Source organism: Manacus candei, unplaced genomic scaffold, assembly GCF_025592945.1.
Source record: "Manacus candei isolate 608988 ecotype Guabito, Panama unplaced genomic scaffold, ASM2559294v1 h1tg000024l, whole genome shotgun sequence".
In the NCBI taxonomy this organism is placed as follows: domain Eukaryota; kingdom Metazoa; phylum Chordata; class Aves; order Passeriformes; family Pipridae; genus Manacus; species Manacus candei.
In genome coordinates this window covers 3,214,546-3,226,305 of record NW_026138072.1, presented here as the reverse complement: position 1 = coordinate 3,226,305, position 11,760 = coordinate 3,214,546, and the positions used below count along the sequence as shown (strand labels likewise).

The window sequence follows — 11,760 nt, the reverse complement described above, 5'->3', positions numbered from 1 at the left end:
AGAAGGATACCCCAAGTAGTGTCTGTTAACATGGAAGGTACCATCAGTTCCATGGCTAGAAGTTTAAAATGCACACCTCTTTGTTTTGGTGTTGGTCCTTTTGTTTTTGTTTGGTTGGTTGGTTTTTGGTTGGTTGGTTTTGTTTGGTTGGTTTTGTTTGTTTTGGTTTGTGATGATTTGTTTGTTTGTGGTTGGGGGGGTTGGGGTTTTTTTTGTGGGTTTTTTTGTTTGTTGGGTTTTTTTGAGTCATGGACTCGAACTGCATTATTGTTCAATATTTCCTTAGGTATGTCTTCTAGCTGACAGAGCCTGAAGCTTTACCTTAGAGCTAAGTTCTTGATAAGACCCACTGAACTGTAAGTAAAGAGGATGCTGCAGCTATGCAAAACATGAAATTATCAGGTCATCTGCCCAGAGCTGTTAAATAGCATGCCCTCTTCCCTAAGAAGAAAGAACAGCATCTTACATATAGATTAATGATTCATCTGCAAAAATAAACAAACAAATAAATAAAATCTGACACAATATAACCCAAACAAGAGAACAACAATTTCATCATAGGATTTTATAAAAGAAGTACAGCAACTGCTCTGCTTCAGCATTCCCATGGTGTTTGCTAAATAGCGTGTGTAGATGCAATCAATTGCTCATTAGACATGCCACACATGACACAGATACAAACAATCATGGCATTACTGATTTACCCTTGACCCTGTGCTACTATCACATATGGGGCGAGGTACAAGAACACAATAGCTGGGGAGCCATTTTTCCTGTTCCTTATAGAAAAACTTCTCCATTGCTTTTCAAATATTGTTCAGGAAGACACAAACCTGCTGCATCTGAAGATGAGACAACATGTACCTTTGGAGGGTGTGGACATTGTACACTGAGACCTCGCAAAGTAACCTCCATCAGTACTGGGAAAGGCTCTTCCGTGAGATCACTGGTGTCAGGAAGCTGAGCCAAGCCTCTCGGGTAGGTCTGCATAGGTCTGCTCTGCCACATGCAACTTCTGCAGCTGCTCCTAGTGACCCTATGCCTGTAGGGCAAAGAGCGTCTCTAAGTCAGGAACTTTTGAAGAGACTCTCCCTGCAGTCCCCACTTGCCCTATGAGGCTTTGCAGAGTAATTTCTATTGGATGAAGATGGACCAGAAAATACACCGTAGGAGAACAATATGTGTATTTCAACTACTAATCAGCTTCCAGTCCACATAACTAGGTCTGATATAAACCTCTCCAACATGCAGTGAATGTGGATACCGGGTTTTCTGCACCTGCTGTTTCCTTTTCAGACCCACTCCTGCTGAGCAGCACTGCACAACCCACCTGGCTCTGCTGTATGCTTCTCCGACAGACACACTGATTCACACTGAGGATGGAGTGGCAACAGCGATGTTCTGCACATCCTGTTGATGTCTATTCATCCTGACAGCTAAAGTGGAGCCAATAATGATACTTGCAGCAGGCACAGATTATGGTAGGTGCTGTATATAAACAGCATGCCCTAGTTCTTCACGAATGACCCTTGGACTCTCCCCTGCTCCTTCATGTAGAGAGAAGCCTGTCCATTAGGTCACGGGGTGAGGAGGAGGAGGGCAGGCGGTGCATGTGAGTGAATTGTGCAGCGTCTTCCCCCAAGCCGAAGTCTTTCCAGATGTCCACTCCTGCTGTGGGAGCCAGGATACCCTTGGCGGTTTCCCTGGGTCTTTCACCACGGGTATTTTTTTCCGTAAGCAAGCCAACTCTCGGTCGTGAGTGATGGCAGGGTAGTTTTCAACAGCATCTTAGCATCCGTAGCAAAGGAGAAAAGCTTCGGCTCCCCGGGCTCAAACACCAGGTGCCACACAACGAAGCAGCCGGTTAAAAGGAACCGGCTCGGCACTTCTGCCACCTGTCGGGTCAGTGGGGGGGACACGGTCGCCTTAACCCCGCACACCACGGCAGCTCCGCCGCGCGGGGCCGCGCGGGGCGGGCGCGGGGCCGCGCGGGGCACACCCACCCTGCGGCGCCCCCTGGCGGTGCCGGCGGGACGGCGGGCGGAGCGCTCCGGTGCGGGGGGAGCCCCGGGATGGAGGGGCCGCCGCGCCGAGGGCCTGCCGTGCGCGTCACTAGGGCTCTCTGGAGGGAACAGCCCTACTTACCAGGAGTTTTTGGTTGGTTGGTTGGTTTGCTTTGCTTATTTGTTTTTGTCGGTTTGGTTTGGTTTGCTTGGTTGGGGATTTTTTTTTTATTTTTTATTTTGTTTTGTTTTGTTTTGTTTTTGTTGTTTTTGTTGTTGTTGTTTTTGTTGGTTTTGTGTTTTTTTTTTTTTTGTTTTTTTTTTTTTTGTTGTTGTTGTTTTTTTTCGTTTTTTTTTTTTTCTGTTTGTTTTTGGTTTTTTTTGTTTGGTTGTTTTCTTTTGGTTTGTTTTGTTTCGAGACTCAGATTTCCTAAATCCCAATTCAGTTTAAAAATAGCCTTTCGGAGGATTTCAGCACCCTCGCCATCGCGGGTTCTGTGCTGGGGTACGCGCCTGCAGGGGACCATCACTCGCACGGCAGCATCGGTGTCAGCAGCGGGTACCGCTGGTGGGATTCCGCTGCTGTGAGAAAGTGCTGCTAGAGCAAAGCAAATCGAACCCTGTCTCCTGTACTCCCGTATTGCCTCACAGACACGGCAGTGCCGATGTTAAAAGTCAGACTTCGGATTTAGATTTTATCCGAGAAGAAATTCGCACCCTGCAGCTCTGTTTGGCACGTGGCGTTTAGTGTCTGGAAATAGGTTTTTGATCTTAGAGCAGCACTGTGCAAAGTTTTTACTGCAATGAACAGGTCATGCTCAGCTTCATATCAATAGATGTCTCAACCAATTTCATATGTTAACCAGCTTATGGTCAAAATCTTATAAATAGAGTCCTATTAGGAAAAATCTCAACAACTCATGCAGGGTTACATAGTTAAAAGCTCACAACATTCTGTCACTGTGACTAGAATGCAAGGTACCTTTAACTATAAAACCCCCAACATTCTACAGCTCTGCAGTAGCGTGGCAAGCAATGTCAGACAAGGTAATTTTGCTTGAAGAGCTCCAGTTTAAATGAAAACTAGATTGAGCAAAATCTCAAATACAATCTTCCAGATGCTCTGTGGAGCTAAATCAGTATAATCTAGAAGGGCTGTGACAGTTCACCTAGGTTGAAGACCTTCGCAAGCAGGTTTGTTCTTTCACTCATTATAGAACAGAAAGAATTCATAATGCTGAGAGGAGAATTCCTGTGATGGTTATACCACAGTAAAATAAATCGAAACCAAAACAATACCCCCCCACACTGAGAAAAAAACAACAACCTCCCCCAACAAAATACCTCCAAGCAAACAAAAAAACCACCCTAGAGATAAAAAAACTGTTTATAAAAAAAGGATGAAAGGAGAAGGTAGAAGGAGAAGAAGGAAGAAAAGCCTTCATAGAATTTTCCCCTGTTCTTAAAAACAATAATCAGCAATGAGTACAGCAAGGAAATGTCATCAGACTGGAGCCTCTCATATCTGTTCAGCATTAAAACACTACCACAGAATGCAGGTAGAATTCATCTGATCGGTCAAGATCATTTTAATATGTAGCTATTTAAATTCAATATTCAGTCTTCTCTTCAAAAAGAAACTGAGGACTCTCACAATGAATTTAGAGTCTACAGAACTAAACTTTAAAATAAATATGGAGTCCACACCGCAACCTTCTAGGTTTTTTCATTTAGTCTGACAGTGTGATTTGATGCAATAAAGATATGATTACCCCATGAAACATGTTAATGCCATATATATGGGAAGGAAGAGCAGCAGGAAAAGTCTGTGGTTTCTGACTGAAGGAATTTTCCTGTTGTGGGGGAGGGTGACCGAGTAGAAATTTTGACCCTAGTCCTGCAATTGGATCCATCAAGCCTGACCTCTGTGCTATTGCAGTGCTTGCTGGAGTCAGCAGAACTACGTGCTAAGTGCAGGGATCTGTCCATGTGGAACTAACTGGGGATTTGGGACCTTCCAGTTTCCTGCTGTGGAGGGAGGATGAGTTCACCTCCGCGTAAATTCTGGAAGAGGAGTAAGAGACTTCCATAAGAGAAACTTGCATTTATTTTTAGATCTTCTGTTCTCTCACTCAATCCCATAGAGATCATACTGAAAACAGCATGCCTCCCTTTCTCCAACCACACGTGCCTACCTGCTAACCCCAGCCATCGCTGCTGAAAACCAGCACGCCCCATATTTCTCTAGTGAGAAAAACCCCGCACATAGTTTGTAGTCACTGTTTCGTAGTTGCTGCCTCAGTTGCTAATCCAGCTTTGAGTCAGTTTACATTTCGTGACTCAAATATAACCTCTGTCAGCGTCTGTCCACAACTGTGGAGTGCAGTGGTTGGCTTTTGTCCCTCCAAAAATGCTTTATTTCTTGGCAACCTCTATGTATACAGGACAAGGAGGTTGGTGTGCACCTGCAGCTCCATGCAACTGGACAATGTTCTGAATGCACCACTCCACCCAGAGCCTAGGGAGGCTGCATGGAAACTCCATGACTTCAACCTGTCAGATACATCCGGTTGGTATGCAGCTGTCAGTGCTCAAGTGCCAAGCTTCTCCAGCCTTTAGGAATGAGATCAATCACAGATTGATCTGGCAAAAGAGCTCTGGCAAGAGCTGAGAAAGCTGCGTTGACAAGTAAGAGAAAGTTGATCCATTCCATAATGGGCACCTGCTTTTGGCTGTGCTAGGCCAGGCCTGGAGACTGACCCACAGGCCCAACAGCAGTGCACCACTTGGTTACTTTGGATGACCATTTGGTGACCATTACCTCTAGAGCATTTTGTGTGATGTCCACTCCCGTAAGTGAGGTCTGAGAACAGCTTTTGGGTTGAGCCCTTTGAGGTAGACAGGCAAACCTGACAGGATTCTGCATAGGGAAATACTGGCTTGTCCAGCTGTGTCATGGCACTTCTAGGCACAGAGTGTGGAAATACAAAATAAAAACATAGAGACTCACAGCAATCTCATTGCTCTGGGGTTTAAACAGTCCCTGAGCAAAGTTTTTTTGGACCTTCATTCTGGATTGCAAAATTTCAGAGCTTATATGTCACATTCTTTGATAGATGCAGCTGTAAATACACTTCAGAGGATCACAGAATATTCTGAGTTGGAAGGGACCCACAAGTATCATCAGGTCCAACACTTGAATGAAAGGTCCATTTAGGGATCCAACCCACAGCCTTGGTATTCATCAGCACTGTGCTCTAACCAACTGAGCTAATACATTGTTGTGGATACAATGCCTGGAACCATGTTGATCTTGAAAACTGAACTTGCACAAGAAAGTTCACTGCGGCCCATAGTTGCCTGAATGCTCTGGGGAAACCTACAGACTGAGTTGTGTGCTCTACCACAGAGTGAGGGTGCAGTAGGTAGAAGCTGTGATTGTCAAAGTCCTTAACAGTGGTAGGACCACACACCCCTGTCGAGGCTTCAGAAAGGTGCCATTTTCTTTAGAGACATTAACCTAGCAGTTATTATTTGGACTTCTGGTGGGAGACAGTGCTTTGCATCCCAGCAGGTGGAGAAGGGAACTGAATTTGACGCATGCAAGATCTCTTAGAGATCTGTGTAAAGTGGGCAGAAGTCATTATTTGTATTTTCTCTGTTCTGAGATGTTCTGGTTTAAGCAGGGTGCCCCAAAAATGCCTACAGGACTGAGCTGTGCTACAGGACTGGGTTGTGCAGATAAACCAAGCAGAGGGAGTCTAATCTGTAGACTGGACTTATTAATGAGTAAGCTAGTCTAAAGAATCAGAGAGAATTAAGATATAATATGCACTTTCATGGATCAGACACTTGAGCACTTTTGAAGTTTCCCAAGCAATCAAGAGTAGAAATATATCAAGAATAAGTCAAATGTTTTCCAGTGATGTTGAATGTCCAGGAGCAATCAAGCTTCTTACTGGGGAGGCCTAATAGGGACTTAGATCCCTGAGTTTAATAGCTTTGCGATTAATAGTTTTGCTATTAAATAATTAATAGCTCTGCTATTAAACTGCATCACAAAGGGCTAATGAATTTTGACAGAGAAAAAGAAGGGATTGGATAAATATCTTCAGTGATACTGAACTGTGTATCAATACCAAGATCTTGCTCACACTTGCTTATCACACAAGTGCTTAAAGAAAAGATTTTCTGGGATTCATGTTGGCATTTCTTAGAATTGTCATCTGTTGCCCATGGTGATTTCATGAAGACAGTGGGTATATTTCCTCATAAGGTGGAGGTGACAAGTTATTACAGTCTTCCCCCAGTTCTTCTGGCTCATCAGAACTGCCCTCTGACCTGAAAAGAGGAAGAGGAGCAGATGCAAAAAGAATTTACCAAACACAAAGCATACAAGTAACCTCAGTGCTTCATCCTGATAGCCTTATCTGGGTGAAGTACTTCCTGGCTTCTTGAGAAAATGCTATGAGATGAAGTTTTACTGAGATTCTGCTGTTTGCTCTGTTCTTTTTGTGAAGTATAAACATGCCAGGAGGTGACCTTTGTCTTCATCCTGCCTATGCCTGTCACTAGGTTGCTGAGGATGAGGCAGTCAGCAGTTTTTCAAACAGGCTTTGATAAATGAACTAACAGTGACTCGTGTTCTAGGAAGGATATAATTCTGAGCAATTCCTGTAATCAGAATATTTTTCCTTAGAGGAAAGAATTATATAAAATTATTTTGTGTACCATTTAAGAAGTTTCATACTGCTGTGTAATATTAGTGATCTGGTTTATGCCTCAAATCTAGTAAAAGAGTAAGAGCTGGAAGGTTTCTACAGTAGGAAAGGAGCATGTTGTCACCAGGCATATTCAGGAGGGAGAGCATCTGGTACCAGACTGATTACTGCATTGTTGCAGAAATGCTCTTTGCGTGCTGACTCATGTGTTTGATTGCGTTTGAGTGGAAGCCTCTGGTTGTACATACAAAAACCTAAAGGTAGTAAGATAAGCATTAAAAAACCTCCACAGACAGGAGCATATATAGTATCAGCATATACTAGTATCTTCAAAAATAACAAGAGATTTAGTAGAAAATTGAAAGGCATTTATAAGTGAATTTAAATTAGACAAAAATACTTTCGAGAAAAGTGTGCCTCCTTACTCTTTACTTGTGAAGAATTTCTAACGAAGACAAAAAAAGTCTGAGAAAGGAAAATACCCCAGACTAGCTCTCGTTTCCTATGAAACCACACATAGTACTTAAAATACTCAGAAGCCTGTGTCCAAACACGCTAAGGCATTTCAGAAGATGTACCTGTGATTCCTGGTATTCTCTGCAGGATAAGTGGTGTAGTTCTCATCTCCAGTAAAAGCCAGGTTATCCAGAGGGTAAGCAGGGTAGAAGTGAGGAGAGCCTGGGGTGGGAACTGGAGAGGCACTGGAGGAAACAGCACTGCAGCAGCTAAGCACTGGGTGAAGGTAGCTGGGACTCACAGGAATGCCTTCCTGGGATGGGTACGGTGGAGGGATGTACTGTACCACTGTGGCACCATGAAAAGTTATAGGCTGGTTAATGCCGGTGAAGACAAAGGACTGTCCGCTTGCAGTCTGGTCGAGGTCTGACACATTTTCCTCTCTTTCTTTACAGGGCTTGCATGTGAGCATGTTAAATTTGCAAACAGCGATCAGAATAAAAGTCACCCCAACAGAGAGCAGAATAGGTCCTAGTAACTGAGTCCATTCCAGGTGAGTAATGCCATCGTATTTTATCCATCCCATCACGGTGAAAGTGATCCCCACCAGTCCCAAAAACACACCTGAAAAGAGTAGAGTGGTGCCAGCTTTATCCCCGTCTGACACCACGGCATCAGATCTGTTGGTCTGACAAGGAGTAACAGAAAAGACATTCAAGGAGAAATCTTCTACACTGTTGTTGTTTTGCTCCATTACTGAGTATAATGTATCTTCTGCCTCAAGAGAAAGGGACCTTGTAAGGGACTTGGTAGAGCATTTAAAGTCTAAGGTTCAGGTTAGTTATACAAGAACTTTGTGTGTGTATGGTTAACAGAATCCATCATGTGAAAGAATAAACTTTGCTTAGGAGAATAAAGGTCTGGGAAGTGAAGCCTGAAGCCATTGCTAAAAATTTCTTGAATTACCACTATCACTTCCGAAATGGTTTCACCCTTGAATGGCTGCTTATCTCTTTGTTTATCCTCTAATTTAGCACCTGTGATACTTACTGTGCCCACGCTGGATGGGAGAAAAGGGAAACCAGAACTATTGCAGCTTTTCCTAGGTCCCAGCTAGCTGATGCATCCAACATATGGACAGCAGCTGTTTAGTCAACAGCAGTGTGGCAATTCTGACTCTCCACTTCCAGCTCCATTTTCTGCAGGAGAACGCATGGCCATTGCCAGGAATGCTTTGCTGTGCTCTGAAACGTGACATTTATAGCTGTGCTGGACCTCTTTTGCAGCTGGTTCTGCAGTCCAGAGCTTCCATGGTTTAAAAAAATATCAAAGTAGCCTTTCTGATATTTTGCTGGGGCAACCACCGGGGGGGGGGGGAGGGTAAGCAGCAACAGGGTGGTGAGCACTGAAAAACCTGGAAGAGCTGCTGGTTATGGAAGAAATGTTATTTCAAGCCAACCAAAGCTTTCCAGCTGCTTGAAGGTAGCGTAACTGCCCTGTAATTTCCCCTTAATTGTGGACGTTTTTGGTTGTGGGATCTCCACCCCTTCCTCAGAGTTTATACAGATTAATGCCTACATACCCTGAGTAGCACATCACTGCAGGAATGGGAAAACATCTCCTGTAATGCTAAACCTGGTAGAGCAAGGGATCTTATCCTGTACTCAGAAGTACCTCAAATACTTTTCCCCATCACAATGAATTCTGAATGAATTTATGTGCCATATATTAAGCAGGAAGATTAACTGAATTTTGGGATTTTCTGTTTCCTAAGAGTTTCAGACCAAAGTAATTGTTGTTGGAGGGTTATGGTAGAATGTCTTTGTACAATTCCTTAAGGAAGAAAATCTCCAACAACTTGATCTGTTTGAGTAGCATGGCAGAGGACTATACACAGGACATTGATTACTACTCAGGCAGTAGAACCCATAATACTATTTCCTGCTACCAGCAGCTCTGGGGAAGCAAGCTTATCCTGAGATTTTTAAGATAAAAATAGCTCTAGAACTAGAAAATTGACCTTTCAGCCTGCTTCTTCAAAGTCAGTAAAGGCGCCTTTAGTCTACTGTGCATTCATATCACAGAGTGTGACAACAGCTCTCTTCTGAAAGAGGCTGCCCACCAAATTTGGCACCTTTAGAACTGGACCCCATTGCTGAATGCAATTAAGATGTGTCTTTCTCATTTGTTAGCAGATAGACCCTGAGGAATATTAGTGCTGGATTCCTTCAGAAAACATCTGTGAAGTTACCAAAGTCAATAGTATGTCTCATCCACTATCCAGGGTGCCAGCAAATTTTTTGACAAATACACTCCAGACCAGCTTTTCCCACAGTACCAAGTCCAGTCAGGATTCTCTGCACCTCTTAAGGAGCAAAGAGTTCAGGTTTGCAATGCAGTGGTTTCATATGATAACTAAATTAGAAAGTGCTGAAATACTAGATAATCTGTCCTTGTATTGGTAATTATAGCCAAAATTTAAGCAATCTTTAAACTTATGTTTGTTAAACTTAATGGAATGAACTTCTGTGATTGCTCTTTGAAAATCAGGTTCTTCCATACCATGAATCATTCTTACCACTGTTGAATCTTCCAGGTTTTCCAACAACCTTTTAAAAGCAGCACTATATTATATTATAATGGCTCTCTTACTAATAGTATATACAGATGTATTGTCACCTTTTTCCTCTCATTCATTCAAGAACTCTGCAACTGCTATTTGCAATGGATTGTGCTGAAGAACTTCCTCAATCCCAAGCAATGGTCCTTAGATGCTGTTTGGAATCAGAATTTTCCAGGTTGGGTGTTGCATCACCCCTTACCTCTCTCTTTGCCTCTGGTCTAGGACATGACTTCATGATTGTTGAGCAAGTGCACAGTAGAGATGGAGAATACAGGTTTCTTTTTTTTCTTTCCCAGGCTACTTGCCACTGGAACTTTGAAAATAGGATGGAAAACACTTTCCATTTGGTGCAGTAGAATCTAACCTGAGATTAGCTCAGTTGCTTATAGCATGGTGCTAATAACACCAAGGTTGTGTGTTTGATCCCTGTATGGGCCATTCACTTAAGAATTGGACTCAATAATCCTTGTGGGTCCCTTCCAATTCAGAATATTCTGTGAAATTTCTGTGAAACTTACATTAAAATTACTTTCTCTATAAACTGCCCTCTTTTTGTAAGAGATAGTTTCCTCTAAGCCTTCTCCGATTATTTCCCCAGACAATGCTAACGCTGCATTTAGGTAGCTGTCAAGGTCTTAAGAGATTACTGGATCACACTGATTTTTTTAAGGCCAGTACTTCTCTTTGCCAATAAGTGTGTGTTCTGGGAACTCATTTAAAGGTGCTGATTTACTATATGCATTCCCTTTTACCTTGAATAACTCCTAAGCAAAACGGTTTTGTGGAACCTAGGAAATTGGTCAGAGTGAGGTTTTTCAGAATGAGTGCCGTTTTCAGATCTCACTACAGTTTTGTTCTTATCTGCTTCAGACCTTACCCCTCAACACATGCACTGCTTTGCCTTCTGTTCTTCTATGTAATTTTCTATCACCAATGCAGACTTCTCCTGCAGTGTTTGCTGCTGGAAGCAGGTGCTCTGCATGTCCTCAGTTCTCTAACCTGTTTCAAGAGCCACCCCAGTAAAGACTCACAGCCCCTCACTTAACTCTTTTCTTCTCTCCTTCTGTTACTTATTTTTACACAGTTGTACATGTTATCAGCCTGTTGTAGTAAGGTTTTATTTTCTCACACGCCTGTAACGTAGGCAGGGACTTAGTCAAAGAACAGGCAAATGAAGCCACATAACACGTGGTATTGCACACCGACTGGCTTAAAAATGAGCAGGTGCAAATCATCACTCCATAATGAAACATTCAATTGCAGGGAGATTTAGCCAATGACTTGACTTAGTAAGACTTTTTCCTAGAGAAAGGCAACTGCATATGGCATCCTTAGTGGAAAATACAAATAATATGTGTAAGGCCAGCATATGAAGAACCACCACAAGTGGGCCTTGCACTCCAGGGCTTTGAACTACTGCACTGCCAGCACCAAAGCAAAAACAAATTGAGAGGAGCAGGTTCAGCCAGCTGCCCACAACTATGTTTACCTGCAAGGTAGTTTTATGCACTCCAGGGAAATCTTGTTGGCAGGCACAGCAAATTGGAAGTATTTCCATACTTAACTATTCAGATATATGCATGTGTGATAGAGGGAGAGCACTGATCTAGATGAAGTCTGGCACATTCACTGCAGAATTGTGGAGGGATTGGACTTAGAAGTCATGACTCTGAAGAGATAGGATGGAAAAGGGATAAATGGATATAGCAACAGAAAGGGCAAGGGTGGAGTGGGTGCAATCCAGGGAGTGTCATTGTCCTAAAAACACAGCAACATTACAAAGATCTGTGCAACCTCAGTTTTTCAGATGAGTTAAGTGTTCATTTTTTTTTCAGTTGCTGGTGATTCAGGAAGAAAGACTCCTAGAGAAAAGGCATTAATTATATTTTTGTGAATCCTTCTCATATTCAAAGGATTGCAGTGCTGCAGTTAGAAGCAGAGCAATGTCAGTGCTGGC

At 43.0% G+C, this 11,760-nt stretch overlaps 1 protein-coding gene across 1 annotated transcript; it reads right to left on the bottom strand.

The window, feature by feature from the left end:
* Nucleotides 1-2,295: 2,295 nt before the first annotated feature.
* Nucleotides 2,296-7,984, bottom strand: TMEM174 (transmembrane protein 174). Its single transcript, XM_051788211.1, has 2 exons — nt 7,303-7,984; nt 2,296-6,344 (listed from the first exon to the last, which is right to left on the bottom strand). The coding sequence occupies exons 1-2, from the start codon at nt 7,932-7,934 to the stop codon at nt 6,248-6,250; spliced, it is 729 nt and encodes a 242-aa protein (XP_051644171.1). The 5' UTR covers nt 7,935-7,984; the 3' UTR covers nt 2,296-6,247.
* Nucleotides 7,985-11,760: the final 3,776 nt, after the last annotated feature.